The sequence below is a fragment of the Sciurus carolinensis genome, chromosome 1 (genome assembly GCF_902686445.1).
Source record: "Sciurus carolinensis chromosome 1, mSciCar1.2, whole genome shotgun sequence".
Taxonomy (NCBI): Eukaryota; Metazoa; Chordata; class Mammalia; order Rodentia; family Sciuridae; genus Sciurus; species Sciurus carolinensis.
The window spans coordinates 1,454,931-1,476,194 of NC_062213.1; the positions used below are offsets into that span (position 1 = coordinate 1,454,931).

The 21,264-nt window shown below is 62.6% G+C and overlaps 3 protein-coding genes across 12 annotated transcripts in view; 1 reads left to right on the forward strand and 2 right to left on the reverse strand.

Moving 5' to 3' along the window:
- The window catches only part of Iqank1 (IQ motif and ankyrin repeat containing 1), a 45,717-nt gene extending 41,416 nt beyond the window's left edge, over positions 1 to 4,301 (reverse strand). For 5 of the 6 annotated variants that reach the window (XM_047558314.1, XM_047558296.1, XM_047558323.1 and 2 more), the window contains exons 1-2: positions 4,260 to 4,301; positions 2,749 to 2,837 (exon numbers count right to left, since the gene is read on the reverse strand). In XM_047558314.1, coding sequence (XP_047414270.1) covers positions 2,749 to 2,833 — 85 coding nt within the window. In that variant the 5' untranslated portion in view covers positions 2,834 to 2,837; positions 4,260 to 4,301. The remainder of the gene's footprint in view (positions 1 to 2,748; positions 2,838 to 4,259) is intronic. The other variant, XM_047558286.1, reaches the window with a different exon arrangement.
- Positions 226 to 13,354, forward strand: Fam83h (family with sequence similarity 83 member H). 2 transcript variants are annotated; one of them, XM_047558228.1, is made up of 5 exons: positions 226 to 1,272; positions 7,447 to 7,908; positions 8,679 to 8,843; positions 8,914 to 9,038; positions 9,250 to 13,354. In XM_047558228.1, the coding sequence occupies exons 1-5, from the start codon at positions 685 to 687 to the stop codon at positions 12,023 to 12,025; spliced, it is 4,116 nt and encodes a 1,371-aa protein (XP_047414184.1). In that variant the 5' UTR covers positions 226 to 684; the 3' UTR covers positions 12,026 to 13,354. The 2 variants fall into 2 exon arrangements, with proteins under 2 accessions (XP_047414184.1, XP_047414191.1); XM_047558235.1 differs by lacking the exon at positions 226 to 1,272 and adding an exon at positions 4,558 to 4,785.
- On the reverse strand, positions 11,436 to 20,679 carry Mapk15 (mitogen-activated protein kinase 15). 4 transcript variants are annotated; one of them, XM_047558399.1, is made up of 14 exons: positions 20,345 to 20,679; positions 19,218 to 19,316; positions 19,060 to 19,089; positions 18,848 to 18,938; positions 18,322 to 18,452; positions 18,067 to 18,230; positions 17,772 to 17,911; positions 17,024 to 17,081; positions 16,516 to 16,653; positions 16,287 to 16,389; positions 15,974 to 16,175; positions 15,752 to 15,876; positions 15,547 to 15,630; positions 11,436 to 11,596 (listed from the first exon to the last, which is right to left on the reverse strand). In XM_047558399.1, the coding sequence occupies exons 1-14, from the start codon at positions 20,411 to 20,413 to the stop codon at positions 11,582 to 11,584; spliced, it is 1,449 nt and encodes a 482-aa protein (XP_047414355.1). In that variant the 5' UTR covers positions 20,414 to 20,679; the 3' UTR covers positions 11,436 to 11,581. The 4 variants fall into 4 exon arrangements, with proteins under 4 accessions (XP_047414355.1, XP_047414347.1, XP_047414338.1 ...); XM_047558391.1 differs by having other exon boundaries at positions 15,547 to 15,675; positions 20,345 to 20,671; XM_047558382.1 differs by lacking the exon at positions 11,436 to 11,596 and adding an exon at positions 15,119 to 15,447 and having other exon boundaries at positions 20,345 to 20,677.
- Between the last annotated feature and the right edge of the window lie 585 nt (positions 20,680 to 21,264).

The following is a 21,264-nucleotide window of genomic DNA, read 5'->3' on the forward strand; positions in this document are numbered from 1 at the left end:
TGGGCAATGGGCCCTGCTCTTCCACAGAACCCCAGGCAAGCTCAAGCCCCACAGGAACACCACTGAGTGCGCTACCTGGGTTTAAGGCCCAGAAAGGGCTCAGGGTGGGCTGGGGTTTACTTGGGATGGTCTATGGACAGTGAGGGTTTGAGCCCTGAGGGTCAGTGTGGCCAGGACGCAGCTTCTGGCCCTGTGGCTGAAGTTTGAGTTTCCCGCGGCCAAGGGGGGTGGGGGTGCTGGGTGCCGCCCAGGCAGGACCAGGCACGCCACTGTGCACTGCGTCTAGCTGCTACGCCGCCTCCGGTTTCTCAGTCTCCCTCCCAGTCTGGCCAGCAAGGCCTGTGGCCCATAAGTCCTGTACCCTGTGTCAGCACGTTAGTCAGCCTTCTCGTCCTGGGCGAGCCACCGCGCCGCCGAGTCCCTATAAACTCCTGGTGTGGCCCAGCCCTGCTGAGTGGGCCTGTGAGGCCCACAGGCAGAGCCAGGAGCTGCGTGCTGCGGGTGCCGGCCAAGGGGCAGGGCAAGCACTTGGGACAGCAGGAGCCAAGGGCTGATCGTGGCAGGGGAGCAAGCAGCCCCTGTGGCCTCTTGGATGCCCTGAGCTGCCTACTGAGGTGGCCAGTCGATGAGCCGGCCTGCCCCGGGGAGCAGACACCTGGTGAAAGAGGCGCTGGATCCAGGGCCATGTCTGGAAAGCGGGGTCGAGCTCGAAAAACCCGAGGCAGGAGGGCGGGCAGGGCCCCGCAGGCAGCCAAGCAGCAGGGCCCCCAGGCTGAGCCCCCGCCCCCCGCCACAGGGGGCCCTTGGGACCAGGCGGGGGTGGCCTCTACAGGGCACGTGACCAGCACCCATCTGGCTCCCCAGGGACACCCCAGGGCAGCCAGGACAGAGCAGCCACAGGCACCCTGGAGGCCAGTGCAGGCCATTGCTGTGGGGTCCGAGCAGGTGCTGGTCCTCCCTGAGCACATGGAGGGCCACGGAGCAGGGGGCCCCATGCCGGCCCTGGGCCCTGAACTGCTAAGGCTCCATGAGGTCCAGTTGTGCCTGGCCCAGGAGCAGCTGCTGTTGGAGGATCGGAGACGGCAGGTCCAGCTGCAGATGCAGCTGTGGCAGGAGGAACAGCTGTGGCTGCAGCAGCTGCAGGAGGAGCAGCTGTGGCTGCAGCAGCTGCAGGAGCAGCAGGCCTGGGTGCACATGGAGGGGCTGCAGCTGGCTGTGGCCTTGGAGCAGCTCCGGAGTGAGGGTCTAGAGGCACTGCAGACTCACGGCCAGGTAAGGCCTGGGGAGGGCCTGGGGGGGGGCGCTCAGGACAGCCTGTGGGCATGGTGGTCACTCAGGCATCTGACAGATGTGGGAGGGCCCGAGGCCAGGTTGGCTGCAGGAGTTCTGTGGGCTGTGTTCACATCTGCCAAAGGAAGCTGGCAGGGCTGCACAGGGCACTGCCAAGATCAAAAACAGCAAGCCCACTGCAGCTGCCCAGTGCTTAGTGGGCAGAAGCTGCCAAGGGAGGGTACTTGTTCAGGGACAGAGCCGTCCCTGCAGAGGACCCAGGCATCCTGGGTCAGGGAGCCTGGGCAGTGGGCAGGCTGAGGAGTGGGCTGAGGGCCCAGGCACACACAGTATGCCCAGGCAGCAGAACTAAGGAGCATGCTCCCCTCCCCCCAGCCCCTATTTCCTGGACAGCTTCAGCTCAGCCTGCCCCGCCCCCCGTTTACTGTAGTGCAGTACCCAGAGCCTAGATCACGGAGGCAGCACGCGGTGCCCGTGCCCATTATCCTCATTCCAGGAGGAGAGTCTGCTTCAGACGCTGCTGGGGCTATTTTAGGTAACTAGATCTAAACCTGGCGTGGGTTGAAGGAGTCACCACCACCCCACCAGCTCTTGGGAATTGGGAGTTCTCTGGGGTCCAGGGGCTTGGGCCAGGCCTAAATCAAGCTGTAAGGCTGCATGTGGGGTGGATAAGGTACTCTCTCAGCAAGCACAGACCCCAGGCAGGCCTGGCTGCAAAGACCCTAAGAGACGCCCCCTGGGAGGTCGTGGCAGCTGTGACAGAGTGGGATTTAGAGCAGGGGTGGAACCACTGAAGTGGGGTGGGCATAGGGGTCCTGCTGACCCTCAGCAGGACTAGCCCAAGCAAACTGTCCTTTCCAGCCCGGAAGGGTTGTGAAGGTGCCTAAGAGCGAAGCCACAGCAGGGAAGAGAGCAGTTATTGAACTCAGTCGAAGAACTCCCAGCTTGGAACCAGGCCCTGATCCTTTTCAGAGTGGCCGTTTCGTTTCAGTGGCACTGAGGATTGGACCCAGGAGTACGCTACCTTTGAGCAACATCCCCGACTTTTTGTTTGTTTGAGACAAGGTCTCACCAAGTTGCTGAGTCTGGCCTTGAAGCTGCGATCCTCCTGCCTCAGTCTACCCAGTAGCTGGAATTAACAGGTGTTGAGCCACCACACCCAGCTCAAAACTGTTTTCAACAATGGGCCCTCTCACCCATCCATGCCCCTTCCCACCTGCATGGACTCAGCACTGTGCCCAGCCCTCATCCCAGCTCCAAAGGCACAAGGCTCAGGGCCAGGGGCTGGGGTGGGCATCTGAGCTCAGAACGCTCAGCATATCACACCCAAGCCCAATTCAGAGATCCCGGCATATGACTCTTAGAGGGAAGTGCCTTCTTAGAGGGGGTCCCAGTGGGTCACAGGGTCACAGTCAGTGTTTGAGTGGCAGTGCCCTGGGGGTCAAAGGGTACACTCACCAGCAGCAGCTCTTGGCTTGGGCCCTGGAGGTGATGACTGCCACTTCCCTGATACAGCTTTGGCTGCCCCTTTCTTACTGTTCATTCTCCTGGGGGATGGGAAGAAAAGGCCTAGGGAGGGTACGCTTAGAGTGGCAGAAAGCAGGGGTAGTGAGAAACAGCACCACACACTGCATGGGCCTGGGGACAGTCGGCAGGAACATGGACACTCCCAGCACACTTCCCTGCCCGCTGCTTACTGAAGTATATTCCCAGTAGCTTGAGCAGGGATGTGTGGCAGGAGCACATCCCGCTCACCGCCATGTGCCTGACCTCTGCCCCTGGCTCAGCCTGTCCTGCCAGGACCCCAGGGTCTAGGCCAGCATCCATCTCCCTGGACCAAACCACTGGGCTGCCTAATGAGCTTGTCTGAGAGGGCCCCTCCGCCCAGCCCTGGTGCTTTCCACTACCCTAGAACCAGGCCTGCTCTGAGCCGGGCCTCCCGCCCTTAGGCCCCTTCTCATTCTGGCCTCCACAGATGCAGATGCTGTGGTTAGGTCCTGAAAGTGACCCCTGCCCCTCAGTTCACGAGGCTCGCCCCAGACTCATTCCCTGGGAGGCCTCCTTGCCTTGGGGTTCACACCCTCCCCATGCCTCACACACAAGAAACACATGCAGCGCCATTGCCCACACTCGTGTCTGACCCCCACAAGAGTTCTCACCACACTGGCACCAGTGGGGTGGTGGGAAACCGGGGGTGGCCCTGAAAACAGAACCATGACTAGAGGGACAAAAAGCAGGAGGCCACAGGTTAGCAGGCAGAAAGGGCTCAAGCAGGGTGCCAGGGAGTGAGCCCTGGGGGTGGGAGTGTAGGACAGATGATGACCCAACACAGGGCAGGGCCCAAGTGAGGAGGGCCCTGCAGGAGGGCCTGAGGGAGACTAGGGTCCCAAGAGCAAGCCAGGGGTGGTATGCGTTCCCCATTCTGTGTGGAGGGTGGGTACTTAGAGGGTCCCCGGTACATGAGGGACTCTTGGTGTGTACATGTAGGGTCAAGTACATGTGAGGGGAAGTTCCTGTGCTTTCTGAATCAGTGTGCGCCTGCATGCAGGTCCGTCATTATGAGGTCCGGTTAATGTGTGGGGTGGGTCCCCTACACGTGTAGGAGGGGTGTGGTACATAGTCCTGGTGGGTGGTCAGCATGTGTGGGGTTTGGGGTGCTTGTAGGCACATGAGGGGTCTCCTGTACTTGAGGGGCCAGAGTGCAAGGGGGCCGGCCCCAATATGCGTGCAGGGTCTCATGTGCGCAGGGTCTGCTACACGTTTCGACATGCACTGTGCCTGGGGAGTAGGAGGCAGGAACGCCCCGCCTGTGTGGTCTTACTGGCTGTGGGGTCCCGCGGGCGTGAGGAGTGATTGCAGGGCTTTGTCTGGGGAAGGTCGGGTGCGAGGGGTGTCCCGAGTGGAGGGGGCGCCCCGTGTGCGCAGGGTCCCCGGGTCGGGCGCCGCCCCCGCGGCCTCACCAGCCTCACCTGCCTCACCTGCCTCTCCCAAAGCCCCAGGCCAGGAGCCCCGCCCCCCGCGTCGGGTCCGCCAGTTTCCTAGCGACCGAGCCGGAACTTCCGAGTCACCGGGACTTCCGGGGCGGGGGTCAAGGGTCAGAAGTAGGGGCTGGAGCCTGGGGCTCACAGATGGGCGCCGGAGGGCTCGGGCTCCTCGGAGTAGGCGCCCGGCGGCCTCGGGCGGCGCCCTCCGGGCCCGGGCGCGGCTCGGGGCCGGGCGGGCGGGGCGGGGGGCGCCGGGCTCGGCCGGGCGGGGGTCGGGCGGGGGTCCGGCGCGGCGGGCGCAGGAATGCGGGCGCGCCGCGGGCGGAGCCGCCCCGCCCAGGTGCTGCCCGGGCAGGCAGGAGGCAGGAGCGCGGGCGGGGCGGGGGCGGGCGCGTGAATCAGGCCGGGCGGGCGCGCCGGGGAGTGGCTGCCGGACCGACCGGACCGCGAGGCCGCTGGGCGGCGGTCGGCTCCTGCTGCCCCTGTGCCGAGACCCCGCACACCTGGCCAGGTAGGGTAGGACCCCCTCGCGGGCCGGAGCGGGCGGGCGCGGCGCGCCGAAGAGGCGTTCAGGGCTCTGCGCGCCCTCACCTGGGCCGGTGCAGTGTGCGCGGCCGCGTGCGCGGGGCCGGGCCTGCGGGCCCTGGCGGGGGACAGAGGGCCGGGGCGCCCTCTAGGCTCCTGGGCGAGGGTACCCCGTACGACGCCGGCCCAGGAGGAGCCCAAGCGAAAGGGTCCGGGCCCGCTCCCGCCTTCGAGGCCTATGTGGAGCGTGGGGAGGTGCAAGGCACGGCCTGTCTTCTTCCCTGGGAGCGCTCCTCCAAGGCTGCCATGGACTGGGGTCTTCCACTGGGCAGGTAGAGCTGTAGGCCTGTGCCCCTTGAGCCCACGTTCCTGGACTGGAGTGGGCAGATGGGGCACCAGGTCTGGGCAGCCCCTAACTTCCTGGGGTACATTAACACCCTTAGGCCTTGCTGTGCCCACTCCACAAGCTATAACTCTTCGACTTCCGGTTTGTGAACCCATCCAGCCAAGGTCCACCTCCTGTCTTCCTGATCCTGCCCCTTCCCTTGCCTCAGTCCTTGGCCACTGGTTATCCTGCTTTGTGTAGAAGCCCCAGATCCTTCCCATGGGATCTCCCTTCCTGCCCAGGTAGGAAGGATCTGGTCTTTGAAGTGGAGGTGAGGGCCTTTGAAACTCTTTCTGGCTTCAGATCAGAGGTCAGCCACAGAGGATTCCTGCTGAGTCATTGGTCTGGGTGGGCTAGGCCCCTTCCTCAGGCCCTCAAGGCCCTGTTGGGTAGGCAAATGTGGAAAAGCAGGCCATTGAGGTTTCACTGTGGAATGGGGAGTGGTCATTTCCCAGTCCATAGTCCAGGGGAATGTGCCCTTCAAAGAAACAGGCAAGGGTTAAGGCTGTGAGCCTCCACTGTGAGGCCAGCCCCCAAGGGTGGTCGCCACTCAACACTGGGACTCCTAACCATAGTGCCTGTGGGAAGGCTTCTTACCACAGAGGTCACAGATTGGACAGCCCACAACCTGGATGATGGTTCTGTTCCCTTCCCCAGTGAAATCTGAAGGGACAGTAGTGTCCCTTCCAGCATGTCTTCCCCATGCCCCCCTCAAATAGCAGGCCAGTGCCTCTAGACCTGTGTGGTCAGATACTGCCCAGGTACAGCCAGACCAGGTAATGGTATTTGTTGACCCTGCCACAGTGTTCTGATGCAGTACGACCTGGCAGGCAGTCGAGCACTCCCCACAGGTGGGCTGCTGGATTTGCTCCTGTACCATGATAGCTGTGTGCCCCACCCTGCATATCAGGTGTGAAGGGAAACCCCCTGTGGTCAGGGCTGTGCCCCCAAAAAGAAGAGCAGTTTTTCCTGGAACAAGTGGACCAGGTGGCATTCTCTGGCAGTTACATAGGCGTGTCCTCACCTCCAGCTGTGTCATGTTCTGTCTTCAGTTGACATGTCACCTCCCAGGACAGGCAGGTGGCACAGACCCCTGGGATACACAGCGGAGCCTGACCCCAGCGTTCTCAGGCAGATATGTCTTCCAACCCAGAGTAGCCAAGGCTGGTGCCCCACCCTGTCCGCACTCCCAGTCATACCTTGGGGCACACTCTTCCCTCTGGGCAGAGCCACTTCCCCACTTGGGACCAGCATCCAGCAACCTGTGTGCTCAGCAGAGTAGGGGTCTACCCCATCCCAAAACTGAGGCGCAGTGGGGATGGGGAGAGCAGTTCCTGGGTGCTCTGTCACACCAAGAGGCCACCGTCTGCACTCAGCAGTCATGCTGGACAGCATCCTGCAGAGGCCAGCACCATGGGGGTGGGGGGTAAAAAAGGCTCTGGTGTAGTTCTCAGTGCAGCAGGAGGAAGGCAATGACCCAGGGACTTGGAAGGTCCCTGCTGCTGTGGGGCTGGGCTAGGCAAGGACAGGACTGAGCAACTGGGGAGCCAGCTTCAGGAGGGTATGCAGCACAGGCCCTACAGCAGAGGGCTGTGGCCCAGGGAGGTTTCTATCCAAGATGGGAGCGTGGCAACAGGTGGGGTGCTGGCAGACAGGAACAGAATCGAGGGGTCAGAGGGCTGGGAGGTCAATGGAGGAGTTGTAGGAGTCCCAGATGGGAGAGGTGTGACCGTGACCAGTGGGTGTGGCCGAGGGCTGTGGATCCCAGGATGAAGTCACGCCTGGTGTGTACTGTCACCTGTCCTGGCTGTGCTGTATGGTGGAGGCGACCAGCTGGTCCAGGGCCTCCCAGGGAGCAGGTGCACCACCAACCCAACCCGCAGGCATGGTTCTGGGGACCATAGCATAGGAAGTGAGCGTGTGAACCATGAGCCCGCGAGGACTGTTTGTCTTTGAATTAACCATCAAACTGTTTTGAATCTATTTTTATGGGGAAAGGGCTCACGAGAGCAGGACCCCTACCAGTGAGGCCAGAAGAACAGGACTGGGATCCCTGTGACCTGCCCAGCACTGCTGATGTCCTTCCAACTAGGGGGCATCCTAGGCCTGGGGAGCCTTCTCTGATCCTAGCTGGGCCATGGAAGGCCTCCAAGTGTGGGCTGAACTCCAGTCCACTGAGGTCTCAGGCAGCCCTGTATGAGGGTAAAGGAGTGGGCCCCAGGGCCCCTGCCCCTAGTTAAGGTGTCTTCCCTGCCTCTCTAGGCTCCTGGCCCAAACATGGCTCGTCGCTCCCAGAGTTCCTCACAGGGGGACAACCCACTGGCACCTGGGTACCTGCCACCTCACTACAAAGAGTACTACCGCCTGGCAGTGGATGCGTTGGCTGAGGGTGGGCCAGAAGCCTACAACCGCTTCCTGGCTACAGAGGGGGCACCCGACTTCCTGTGTCCTGAAGAGCTAGAGCATGTGAACCGCCACCTACAGCCCCCGCAGCATGCTGCCCGGGAGCCCCCTGAAGGCAGCCCTCCTGATGTGGATATGGATGGCTCCTCAGGCACATACTGGCCAGTGAACTCAGACCAGGCAGTTCCTGAGCTTGACCTGGGCTGGCCCCTGACCTTCGGCTTCCAGGGCACTGAGGTCACCACGCTGGTGCAGCCACCGCCACCTGACAGCCCCAGCATCAAGGATGAAGCTCGCAGGATGATCCGCTCTGCCCAGCAGGTGCGCTATTGCAGTCTGTAGGCAGTGGGGAAGGGTGGCCTGAGCTGGACCTAGGAACGTGAGCAGGAGAGAAGGGGTGATGGACAATTCAAGCAGGACCAGCACAGAGGTGAGGCCAGGGCTGGCCAGCCATGCCTCCAGCCTCCAGCTGCAGCAGGGGCTCCCTGACAGAGTTCTTCCGGGGTCACTGAGGGCTGGGCCAATACAGGCTCTGCACAGGGTGGCTTGCCTGTGGTTATGGTCAGTGCCCAAAACCCAGGGACTCTGGGATGTTGGTTCTCTGCCAGCATGAATTTGTTCCAAAAATTCTCTCTAGACCTGCCTGGTAGGCCTTGGCCAGCTGAAAGCGTCCTCCAACTCCCAAGCAGTTGGCAAACAGCAGAGGTGGCCTGTTAAACCAGGGTCAGCTGCTAAAGACCCCTATTCTGCCCCCATCCCAGGGCATGTTCCCCTTCGTGAGAACAGACCTGAAGCCTGGACCTCTGCTCTGACACCTGGCCTGGGGGCGGGGCAGAGGAGATTGCAGGGGCTCCCCTTGAATCCAGCAGTATGCAGGCCTGTGCCTACCTGTGCTGCCACGTGGGCCACCCACTCTGCCAGCAGCCCCATGACCCCTGTGTCAGGTCCCTTCCTCCTGACCCACCTTGCCAGACATGGCTGCTGGGGGAAGGTGGTGCAGATGGTCCACAGACCTCCCTTCCCCTTGGGTAGGTTGGAGAAAGGGGTGAGTACAACAGGTTCCACCTCCCTCCTGACTTGGCAACTTGCAGGTGGTGGCCGTGGTGATGGACATGTTCACTGATGTGGACTTGCTCAGCGAAGTGCTGGAGGCTGCTGCACGCCGAGTCCCCGTCTACATACTGCTGGATGAGATGAATGCACAGCACTTCCTGGACACGGCGGAAAAGTGCCGAGTCAACCTGCACCACGTAGACGTGAGTGAGTGGGCAGGTGGGGTGGACTGGAAAAGACCCTGGCAAAGACCTGACTCCCCTCCCTCCCCAGTTCCTGCGTGTGCGCACTGTGGCTGGCCCCACCTATTATTGCCGCACTGGGAAGTCTTTCAAGGGCCACGTGAAAGAGAAGTTCCTGCTAGTAGACTGTGCCGTGGTGATGAGCGGAAGCTACAGGTGTGCCCAGCTGGGTGTCTCAGTCCCTACCCCTCCCATCTCTGGTGCCTCCCTGGGTGCCCCAGCCCCTCCTCTCCAGGAGCACTCTTTCTGTAGACCCTGACAGTCTGGCCTCACCCAGGGACTCTGGGACTCTGCCTGTCCCACCTGGTGCTGTAGGCCACTGCAGTCCCAGTCCATCCCCTTGACTCTGACCTCAACCCACCCACAGCTTCATGTGGTCCTTCGAAAAGATCCACCGCAGCCTGGCACACGTGTTCCAAGGAGAGCTGGTCTCCAGCTTCGATGAAGAGTTCCGCATCCTCTTCGCACAGTCCGAGCCCTTGGTGCCCTCAGCTGGGGCGCTGGCGCGCATGGACACCTACGCCCTGGCTCCATACTCCGGGGCTGGGCCTCTGGTGGGCATCCCTGGGGCGCCAACCCCTTTCTCCTTCCCTAAACGGCCACACCTGATGTTCCCTCCGCCCCGGGAAGAAGGCCTGGGTTTCCCCTCCTTCGTGGACCCAGATCGCCACTTCCTTTCGGCCTTCCGCAGAGAAGAGCTGCCCCGGATGCCGGGGGGCGCCCTGGAGCCGCACGCAGGGATGCGGCCACTGTCACGGCGGCTGGACACAGAGGTAGGGCCCAGCGGGGAGTTCGGGGGCCCGCGGGGCTTCTTCCAGGCGCGACACCTGGAGATGGACGCCTTCAAGCGACACAGCTACGCAGCTGCTGACGGCGCAGGCGCTGTGGAGAATTTCGCGGCTGCGCGGCAGGTGTCCCGACAGACGTTCCTCAGTCACGGGGACGACTTCCGTTTCCAGACCAGCCACTTCCACCGTGACCAGCTCTACCAGCAGCAGTACCAGTGGGATCCCCAGTTTGCACCCACGCGCCCGCAGGGCCTGTTCGAGAAGCTTCGCGGTGGCCGCCCCGGCTTTGCTGACCCAGAGGACTTGGCGCTGGGCGGCGGGCCGCGCTTCCCTGAGCTCGGCCCGGATGTGCAGCAGCGGCTGGAATATGTGCCTTCCAGCGCCTCGCGCGAGGTGCGCCACGGCTCAGACCCCGTCTTCGGGCCTGGCCCTGGTGGCCTGGAACCCGGCGGGGCCCCGCGCGCCAACCTGGGCCAGCGTTTCCCGTGCCAAGCGGTGGCGAGGCAAGGCCCGGACACCGCTCCGGAGGCAGAGCCCGAGCGCAGGGCCGGGCCTGAGGGGCGAGCCGGGCTGCGACTCTGGCGCCTCGCCTCTTACCTCGGCGGAGGCCAGGAGGACGTGGGTGAGGAGGGCCTGCCCACGCCCATGGAAGCCGACGTCTACGAAGACGACGTGCTGGCTCCTGGGAGCCGGGCGCCCTTCCGTGTCCCTGCGGCCTTGCCAGGCAAGGGCTTGTGGCCAGGCTCGGGCAGTGGTGGCGGCGAGAGCTCAGAGCGTGAGGGCACAGAGGAAGCAGGCCTGGTCAAGCAGGATTCCTTCCGCTCACGCCTAAACCCGCTCATCCAGCGCAGCTCCAGGCTGCGCTCCTCACTTATCTTCGCGCAGGCGCAGGCTGAAGGCTCTGGAGGTGCCACAACTGCCACCACTGAGAAGGTGCAGTTGCTGCACAAGGAGCAAACAGTCAGCGAGACGCTGGGGCCCAGTGGAGAGGCCATGCGCTCCACCGCCTCTGCTAAAGTGGCCGAGCTGCTGGAGAAATACAAGGGTCCAGCCCGTGACCCAAGTGCTGGGGGAGGTGCGGTCACTGTCTCCAGCCACAGCAAAGCTGTCATGTCCCAAGCCTGGCGGGAAGAGGTGACAGCACCACCAGGCGCAGCAGGGAGTGAGCACCGCAGCCTGGAGAGCTGCCTGCTTGACTTGCGTGATTCCTTTGCCCAAAGGCTACACCAGGAAGCAGAGCGGCAGCCTGGAGCCGCTTCACTCACTGCTGCACAGCTTCTTGACACGCTGGGGCGGAGTGGCGCTGACCGCTTGCCCTCCCGTTTCCTCTCTGCCCAGGGCCACTCCAGCTCTCCGCAGAGGCGGGACAGCCCCTCTCCAGAAGGGCCTGCTGCACACCAGGTGCCCCTTTCTGAGCCAAAAGGGAGCCCCACCTCGGCCTACCCAGAGCAAAAGGGGAGCCCCACGCCAGGGTTATCCAATCGGAGAGGCAGTCCAACTCCAGGATTTATTGAACAGAAGGGGAGCCCCACCTCGACCTATCCAGAACGCAGGGGTAGCCCAGTGCCCCCTGTGCCTGAGCGCAGGGGCAGCCCAGTGCCCCCTGTGCCTGAGCGCAGGGGCAGTCTCACCCTTGCCTTGTCTACTGAGTCTCCTAAGGTTGGGAGCACCGAGGAGGTGGCCGGAGGCCCTATGGAAGTCCTGCGCAAAGGCTCCCTGCGTCTCAGGCAGCTGCTGAGCCCCAAGAGTGAGCGTCGTGGGGAGGAAGAGGGCAGCTTCCCAGTGCCACAGGAGAATGGGCAGCCAGAGAGTCCCCGGCGGCCATCTCTGGGCCGAGGTGATAGCACAGAGGCTGCTGCAGGGGACGAGCGGGGTCCAAGGGCACGGCTGTCTTCAGCCACGGCCAATGCCTTATACAGCAGCAACCTACGAGATGACACAAAGGCCATTCTGGAGCAGATCAGCGCCCATGGTCAGAAGCACCGTGGAGCTCCAGGCCCGGGCCCGGCCCACAGCAGCCCTGAGCTGGGCCACTCGCCAGCTGCTGGAGGCCTGGCCCCAGACATGTCCGACAAGGACAAGTGTTCGGCCATCTTCCGATCGGACAGTCTGGGTACGCAAGGACGGCTGAGCCGCACACTGCCTGCAAGTGCAGAGGAACGGGACCGCCTGCTGCGCCGCATGGAGAGCATGCGCAAGGAGAAGCGTGTCTACAGCCGCTTCGAGGTCTTCTGCAAAAAGGAAGAAGCCGGTGGTTCTGGGGCAGGGGATGACCTGGCAGAGGAGGACACCAGAGACAGCAAGGTGGGCAAGTTCATGCCCAAGATCCTGGGTACACTCAAAGGCAAAAAGTGAGTGGCCCAGCAGCCCAGCCCAGGGTGCTGCGTCACTGCCACCCTGCGCCCGCTGGGCAGGGAGCTCCGTGGCCCTGTGTTTGAGAGGCGACCAGCATCCCTTACACCAGAGCAGCTGAGGGGCTGGGTGGACTGGACCCGCTGGAGCTCAGCTGTACGTGGGGCTCCCCGGTAGCTGCCTGCCTCTCCCCCACTCTCCTCCCTGGGCTTTCAGTCCTCAGCCAGGCGCCTGTGTTCACAGTTCTCCCTCCTGCCTCCACCGTCTCCTCGGACCTTCACTCGCCTCAGGGATCTTTCTCTGTGCCTCTGTCCTGCTTTCAGGGACCTGACACTGTGTGTCTCTGATCCCCCTCTCTTGGGGCCTTTTGTCTCCTCAGGGATTCCGTTTTCAGGGTACCCTTCTCAGACTTCTGAATCTGCTGCAGCCCACTCCACACCTGCCTCTCTCCTGTCCTTCGCCAGGGCTCACTTCCCTGCTCGGGCCCCATCTCCTCGCTGCCTCAGGGCACCTTCTTGGTGTCCATCCTCTTGCTCTGGGGGAGGCAGGACTGGTTGCAGACAGTGTTGTAGGACCCAAAGGAAGCTCCTCTTGGGGTGACAGGGTAGGCTTCTGGGAAGGAGGGATGCAGGGGACCCCAGAGGGGCTGCCCTGCCAAGTCTGCCCTTCCTACAGCACAGCCCTGGGAGGTGTGGGGAGGCGTTAGAGGGGAGCCCTGGGCTCATCGACATAATAAAGAGTCTGGACTGACACCCTGAAGCCAGTCTCACTAAGTGTCCCCCAAACAGGCACCCCACCCCGAGGGCAGGATGTGGAGTGCTGGTCCTCCAGGCGAGGCAGCAGGCAGCGTGTGGTGGGCCTGAGCCCAGCCACCTTCCCCAGGGCATGGCTCCTAGGCATCCCTGCGTGGCGTGACCCTTGCCCTGCGGGTGCCCAGCAGGCACCCTGGCCTTGGTCCTTTCCTGTTTCATCACCAACTTGCAGAATCTGCCCAAGACCCTCCAGGTCACCATTCTTCTGTCTTTTTCCATCTCCATTAATTTGTTTTTTGGGGGTACCAGGAATTGAACCCAGGGGTACTTTACCACTGAGCCACAACCTCAGTCCTTTTAAATTTGAACCCAGGGCCTTGTGCTTGTGAGGCAAGCACTCTACCAACTGAGCTATATCCCCAGCCCCTTGAGGCTGGCTTTGAACTCTCGATCCTCCCACCTCAGCCTCCTGAGCCACTGGGATTAAAGCTGTGCCCAGCTCCATTAAATAATTTTAACTGATTGGGAATGACATGTTTTACCACCAAATGATTAGAAAAGCCCCCACTATTAGGGGCTAGTGTTGTGAAATTTGTGTTTCTGTGTTCTTTTCGTGTGTGTGTGTGTGTGTGTGTGTGTATATGAATAAATTGCATTTTAATATAAGAAGCCCCAATAGGGAAAGGATATGAGGTGACGGTTCTGACTTCAACAGCTAGAGGAGGGAGACTTGGCAGACCCCTTACTTTGACTCTTGACAGATTACTGTTTGGTCCCCTGACAGGGGTCACTGCTCTGGAAGGATGACAGCAGGGACTTCCAGTCTGGAGGGAGAGATGGCCACGAGCCAGGAGCGTTCAAGCACTTCATGGCCTTGTGCTTGTGTTGGTGCCTGGTTTCCTGGTGTGTCACTGTTTGGAGTGAACGGGCTCCTTCCCCTGAAGGAGGAGCATCTGCATGTGGAGGCCAGAAGTTGGCAGCACAGCCCAGGGCCCTCCCAGCCTCCTGTCTGTACTCAATAGCTTGTTGAATCAGACACCTGGAACATGGCGTTGCACATCCTGACACCGACAAAACAATGCACAAGATACTCCACAACACCCACAAACGTGCCCAACTCCCAATCACATATTGCAGCCACTAGCCTCGCGGCTTTCCTAGTCTCCCTGTGGACACTGCCACACGTCCCCACCCGTGTCTCCAGACCTTGCCTGCGTCTTCCCCCGGCCCTTGCACGTCACCCCTGGGCCCTCTGGGAGCACTCATCAGGGCCCCTGGCTGCCTGCTCACCGGGCAGCTCCTGTCCTGACAGCTGTCCTTGCCCTAGTGCCCAGTTCCCTGACCTCACAGGCCCCTCGGTGGCCTTCACCCTGCGGCCTGCTCTTCTCACTCTGGGCTATGCCCGAGGCTCCTGAAACGCTCCCACCCACTGAGGCAACCAACCACTCGGCTGATGACGGGCTTGCTGCCCTGCCAGAGCCAGCCCCCTGCCCTCCCTCTGCCCCCACACTCACCGAGCCCGCTGTCTCTGCTGCCCCATCTTGTAGCCAGGCCAGCACCCTTGGCAGAGCCGGCTCCCTCCCCCTGCTGGCTCCCCTGCCCAGGCCTTGTCCTTCCTACCCATCTCCTTTCACAGAGCCAGTCAATTTAGCTGGGAGCTCTGCCAGCCCTGCATGGGGAAGTGGCCTCCCTGTGCTCTGCCAGCCCAGGGTCTGGTGGACATGGAGCACTGGACACCCACTGAGCCCTTTCAGGCTTCAGCCCTCACACTGCTGGCCTGGGCTCACACCAGGCTCCTTGGTGGTGACCAGAGAAAGTAGCCTTGAGCCCAACAAGACCCAGAGACACACCATGAGCCACGGTGTTGGTGGGGCACAGACTGCAGTCAATAGGTTGGGGAATGGGGAAGAGACACCACTTTCCTCTGTGGCTCAGTGTTGCAGTCATGGGGTGTTTTGTACCTAGAAAGACACGGTCCGCAAGTCCCTGTCCCACAGAACCATGCTGGGGGAGCCTGGACCTTGGGGCAGCCTGTCTGGGCACTGATGGTGCTCAGAGAGTCAAGAGGCGGGCACCAGGGCACTTTGGACTGTGGATCAGAAGCTGGCTCCAAGTCACCCTCACAGGTCAGGGGTGGTGCTGTTTGTTCTAGGGGGAAGCCCTGGGAGGGATGCTGGGTGGGCAGGAACCACAGGGTGACTGTGTACCAGGAGGAGCAGTCCTGTCCTAGAGGTGGGGTGGAGATCTCAGCACAGGGCGGCCGGGTCCTCAGAAGGGATCCAGGAAAGGGCTGGAGTGTCCGAAGGGGGCGGGTCTAGGAGGAAGCCCACACCAGAGTTGGGCTGGCACAGCATGACTTTATTCAAGGAAGTCACGGGTTGGGGGAGCTGCCCCCCACCCCCCGAGAGGCCAAGAGAAGCTCCCAGCAAAGGGAGGAGGTGGAGCACTGTTGTGGCAGGGTGGCCAGGGGTGTGGCCAGTCATGTGCTCATGCATGGGGTCCAGGGAGCAAGGGCAGGCGGCCCAGCGCAGACCGGCGCACTGTCCCGTAGGCCTGAGAGTAGCCCCCAAGAGCAGCCCTGGCAGCACCCTGGGCCCCTTGCAAGGCCAAGGTGCCAAACATCCTGCGGCCTGGCCGGGGCTCTGGAACCTCCCGGGCAAGCCGGGGTGAGACCTGTCCACAGGGGAGGGTCATCAGAGGACGCAGGGTGCAGGGAAGCCCTGAGGGGCGTGAGTGGGCACACAGTCCTCTGGGAAGGACTGCCAGGCTCACCTGTCTCCCACCTGCTGCCCTCGGCCCACTGTTCCTGGCCCGGTCACTGCGGATCAGGATCTGGTTTGTGGCCTGGGCTGCAGCCTGCAAAGTCAGGGAGGGTGCCATGCCTCTCAAGCCAGGGTTGACCTGGGAAGGGGTGCGTCACAGGGTCACTGAGGGGCGCTGCGGGAGGCTCCTCCCGTGCCCACCCACCATGACTTACCCCTGGAGGTGCACAGGGGGGCTCTGCCTTAGTCCCAGGGGGCCTTTCCCCCCTTCCTGGGGGCAGAGGTTGGAGCTGGGGTGCCAAGCTCTGTCTAGGAATATCCCTGGCTGCACCAGAGGCTTCTGTGGGGTTGGGAGATCAACCACAGGGTCAGATCCTGTCTGCACATTGGTGGTCCCACACAGCAGGGGCCAGGAGTCCTGCCCCACGTTCACACACCATGCTTGGGGTCACAGTCAGGGCTAGTCCGAGGCCTGGGACCAGGGTTCCTCACAGGGGTCCGGGAGCTGAGCTGGAGGACAGCTCTGGGAACAAGCAGGTGCCCCCGAGCCCGGGAGGCCCTGGACTCTGGCCCCGAGGCAGGGCTCCCCAAGTCCACATCTCTTGGCTGATGACTGCTGCCCCTTCTCTCCAGGATCATCTGTGGGAGGGAAGGGGTGTTCAGAGGTGTGTGGCACGGGCATGGGAGCACTGGGTGTCCCTGAGGCAGGGGGCTCCAGGGTGCACAGGTAGGGAGTGGAGGCCCGGGCACCTGGTAGAGGAGACTGCGATACTCGGGTGCAGACAGCTGGTCTTCCAGCACCGGGAGCTGCACCTGCACGTCTCGCGTCCAGTCATGGCTGGGGCAGTGGAACCTTCCAGGCCAAAGAGGCCGGTGCAGGACATGTGAGACCCAGACCGCAGGGGGGAGCCCGGAGCTCCGTGCACTCCACCTGGCACCTGGGGCTGGGCCTCCTGGGCCTGCCTTCTCCACACCCTACCTCTGCACATAGGGGTGCTGCAGGGCCTGGGCTGCACTGAGCCGCTTGTTGGGGGCAAACACCAGGAGTCTCCTGAGGAGGTCCAGGGCATCTGGGGGGGTGTCCGGTGGCAGGAGGGCATCCAGTGTCTGCTGTGGCCTGCGGGCAGTTGCCTGTTGTCTCTTCTCCAGGGCCCCCACCCAGGACCCCCTCCCCAGATCTGCCTGCTGTCCAGGTCCTTTCTTATGGCAGTGGGTACCCTAAACCAGACCTGCAGGCAGTGGGGAGAGATCCCTGCCTCACCTTCAGTCTCCAACCCAGGTCCTGGGAACCTCCTGCAGGCTTCCTGCAGGGGACCCTTGGGCCTCTCCCCACAGAACCATCAGCTGGCAGGGCTATGCCAATGCTGGGGTCTCTTCCTTCTTACCAGGACTACAACAGGCACGAACTGGCCCCTTGTGCCAAGTGCAGGAAGCCGACTTGCTCCTGAGTCAGCTTCCCCTGCCCCACACCTGAGCACCCCACTCACCAGGATCCCAGGTGGTGCAGAATCACGGCACTGTAGCCTGAGCCGAGAGACTGGAGGTCTGGGGGGGGGGGCGCATGGCAGAAGGAGGTGTGACCAGGTGTGGCTGGTGGTGTGGACAGCTCGGCAGGTTCTGGGGCCAACCATCTCTTCTGCCGTCCAGTGGGGCTCAAGCCCCCCAAAGCTAGCCACGAGCCCCCGATGCCACAGGTGCGCCTGCCCCACACCCTTTCGCCTCAGCATGCAGCGCGCTCACACACCCCAGCCCCCTCCTGGCGGTCTCTCCCCTGCAGAGCACGGCCTGGGAAGGAGCAGGGCCTCCCTGGGCTTCTAGAGTGACTCCTCTTGCCACAGCCCACCCCTCCCGCCCCTCCCCTCTTCTCTCGGCGCCCCAGTGCCCTGCTGAGCACTCTGCTCATGCTGCACCCCACACAGGAGTGCTCAGCCCTGCTCCCCACACCCCTCAGCATGGCGAGGACCTTGTCCCGACCCAACTGGCCCCTTCATGCCCCACTTGGCCCTCATGGTCCCTGCGGCTGTCCTGCCTCCTTCGCAGTCTCAGCAGCTGCCCACCCTATTCCCGAGCAGCTGCTCTCTGGGCCTCCATCCACAGGGCTGCATTACTAGGGCTGCTGCTCCTGTCCTGACCTCCTCCCTGTACAGTCCTGGGTGGTCAAGCGCTGTCTCCCCACAGCTGCATCCTCTGACCCTCAGCATCCACGTGCCAAGGCTGAAATCCACCTGTGCTCACCCTCCTCAGACGGCCGCGGGATGGTCTCCAGGATCAGCTCCAGCTGATGGAGAGTGGATGTGCCCGGGAACAGGGGCTGCCCTCTCAGCATCTCTCCCAGGATGCAGCCCAGGCTCCACATGTCCACCCCAGGGGTGTACCTGGGGCAGGAAGGGTGTGGGAGAGGGGGAGCTCAGAGGTGAGAACCTGCAGGTGGGCCAGGGTATCGGAGGTCTGGGGGAGCCCAGCAGGACAGGAGGGCCTGCCCCGGGGGCCTGCAGGGAGGAGGCGGTGGACGAGAGGCCTCTCACTATACCAGGGTGAGGACAGCAGCACCTCTGGAGCACGATACCAGCGCGTGGCCACGTACTCCGTTAGGGCCTGGCCCTGGGGCCCCTCGGAGAGGCTGCTCAGAGATCGGGCCAGGCCAAAGTCGCAGAGTTTCACCAAGCAGTTGGCGTCCAGCAGCACGTTGGACGGCTGGAGAGGAGAGGTAGTCTGAGGACCGAGGGAGCCAGGGACGCACCCGGGGACGGGAGCTGGGAGCCCCGTGGTGGCGGCAGGGGCCAACCTTCTGATCCCGGTGGATCACATGGCCCGAGTGGATGAACCTGGTGGCCTGGAGGAGCTGGTAGAAGATGAAGCGCTTGTGGGCGTCCCCCAGCCGGCTGCCCTTCCGGATGACAGCGTTCAGGTCAGTGTCTGGGGGTGCGGGAAGGACGTGCAGGTCAGCGTGGCCAGGAGAACGTGCGGGCCTGCCCCACTTGAGCCCACCCTGGCCCTCGGGTGCTCCTGCATCCTGCTCGCTGTCCGCACAGCTCTGAAGGCTTGTGGAATTATTTCAGCACTTCATTTCATGTTGCCCTTGTTTTATAAAATGAGTGGGAAAATTTAAAAGTAGCGCCAAACAAAGCAGGAGCCCGGTGTGGGCAGGACCAAGGTGCTCCCCGCCAGGCCCTGGGAGCTGGACGTCTGCAGGAGCAGGACGCAGAATGAGAGTGCTAACCACGGCAGAAGCCTGGGCAGCAGAGGGACACAAGGCACAGTCCAGGGGGCAGGACAGAGCAGGGCAGGGGGCTGATCACAGGCTCGCTCACCCATAAACTCAAAGACCAAGTAAATGTCCCTGTCGTTCTCTGCCCGGATCACATCGAGGAGGCGGATGATGTTGGGATGGTCCCCAAACTCCTGTGGAAAGTCATTTCAGGCCAGGGACTGTGCTCTTGGGGCAGTGGGGCCGGTTTCCCTCTTTTCTGGAGAGAACTGCACCTAAGGAAGGGAAGTGGGCTGGACAGCCTGGGCCACTCACCTGGAGGAGCATGATTTCCCGGAATGTTCTCTGGAAGAGACAGAGATACCCAAAGGGGCTAAGGTTTGTCACCCAAACGCCCACTGGGCCAGCAATACCAGGAAGCCTCTTGTGGTCGGGCCTCCCAGTTATGTTCAGCTTCCAGGCACCTCACTCACCTGGGCATCTGTCTTATCCCTAAAGGCATCGAGGATTTTCTTGATGGCCACTACCTCACCAGTCCTCCGGTCCACTGCCTTCCACACAATGCCATAGGCCTAGGGAAAGTACTCTCAACTTGCTGGGCACAGGCCTAGCCCACCACCAGCCACCCCTGCCCACCCGGGCTGCCCCCTCCCCACCCTGGATCCTGGGTCAGGGAGAGTTGGGCCACAGGGAGTCCTGGAGCTTTGGATCCTGCCGCTGCAGGAGGAGCTACCAGAGATGGGAAACCTGTTGACTCCATCTTCAGAATCCACCCGACCTCACCCCTTCTGACTACCCCTGCCACCCGACCCTGGTCTGTGCTTCCAGCATTTCTCCCCGGGTCACCACCCTGCCCTCTTAACTAGTCTCCCCTGACACTCCTGGGCACCACCCCTAGGTGAGTGCTCCACAAAGTAGGCAGGGTGGGACTTGTAAAGAGTCATAAACGACTACTGCAACTCCTACTGCCGATAACAGTAAGTCAAAGTCCTGGCTGTGGCCAGAAGCTCCCATGCGACAAGATCCCTCATCACCCCACTAATCCGTTCCCCTCCCCCTGCTTCCTTCCCTTCCACCCAACAGCTAAGCAAGTCCTTGCCCCAGGGCCTTTGAACATACTGTTTACGCTGTCCAGACGTGTCCCCTTCACCTAAGAGCCGCATAAGCTCACACCGACTCACAACACGAATACACATACACATGACCCCACAAGCGATTCCGCCTCGCACCCCATATACCGGATCACGCCTTCCTGACCCTGGCCCTGGCCCCTGCGCTTCTGGGCCCTGCCGGATCTGCCCTTCCCCCTCAGCAAGTGAAGGGCACCCGACCTCCCAGAAGCCTGCGCCATGCGCCAGGAGAGGTGGAACCTTAGGATCGCTGCGCCTACCGCTCGGGGCCCCAGCCATCACCTGCCTGCGGGAAAGTCCCTAGTCATCACCGTTTCCATGAGGAAACTGAGGCACAAGGGGCTCGGGGACCCGCGCAAGGACACCCCTCCAGTCCTCGGAGGGGTCAGCCGCCAGAGTCCGAGGGACCGGACCCCCGAGGGGCCGCCCTCGCCCGCAGGCGGGCTCGTCCCGCGCGCTCCCGCGCTCACCCCCTTCCCGAGCCGCCGCTTGAGCAGGAACCTCTGGGCTACGTGAGCGTCCACCTCCGCGGCGCACATGGCGACCCTGGGCGCGACCTGTTGGCCGGTTGCCGTGGGAACCGCGGCGGCGCCTCCCTGCGCCCGCGCCGGTGGGCGGGTCTGCGGCCGGGCCGTCGCCGGCACCGCGGCGTCCCCACGCGTTGGCGCCTGGGCCGGCGGGTCCTGGGGAGCGCTGGCAGCCCGGCCTCCCGGGGCGAGCGAGTGGGCAGCCACGCTGGGAGCGGGCCGCGGAGAAGACAGCGAGGGCAGCGCGGGGCCGCGGCGGGCAGGAAGCGCGGACACCGGGGGCCAGGCACGGAGGGCTGGGCCGCGGAGCGGCTCTCCGCAGGATGCGCGTGGCGCGCGAAGGATGGCGCGGGGGCTGGTCCGGCTCAGACTCAGGGTCACGGCGGTCCCGAAGGGCAGGGCTGGCTGGACCGGCGAGCAGCGGGGGAGGATCAGCCGGCGGACGCAGGAGTTCTTGCCTCACCTGTGCAGGCCTTGGGTTTGGTCCCCAGCACCACGAGATAAACAGGTCAAGATGCTAGTTTGACATCCCGGGGGAAGTCTTTGAAAGACGTGCCTTGGGAGGGGCCCGAGTTGAGGCCGTGGTACTCAGAGCCGGACTCCCAAACTGCCTGGAGACTAACTTTTTAGAAAGCTTGAAATTCGGGCGCTGGCGAACACCTGTACTCCTAGTGGCTCAGGAGGCTGAGGCAGAAGGATCAAAGCCAGCTTCAGCAACTAAAAAGGGCTGGGGATGTGGCTAGTAGTTTAGTGTTCCTGGTTCAATCCCCAGTACCAAAAAACAAACCAAAACAAGCTTGAAGTTTGTTGCAGATAAATAATTGTATAAAATATAGCAAAAATGAATCGCAGCCCTGAGGCTA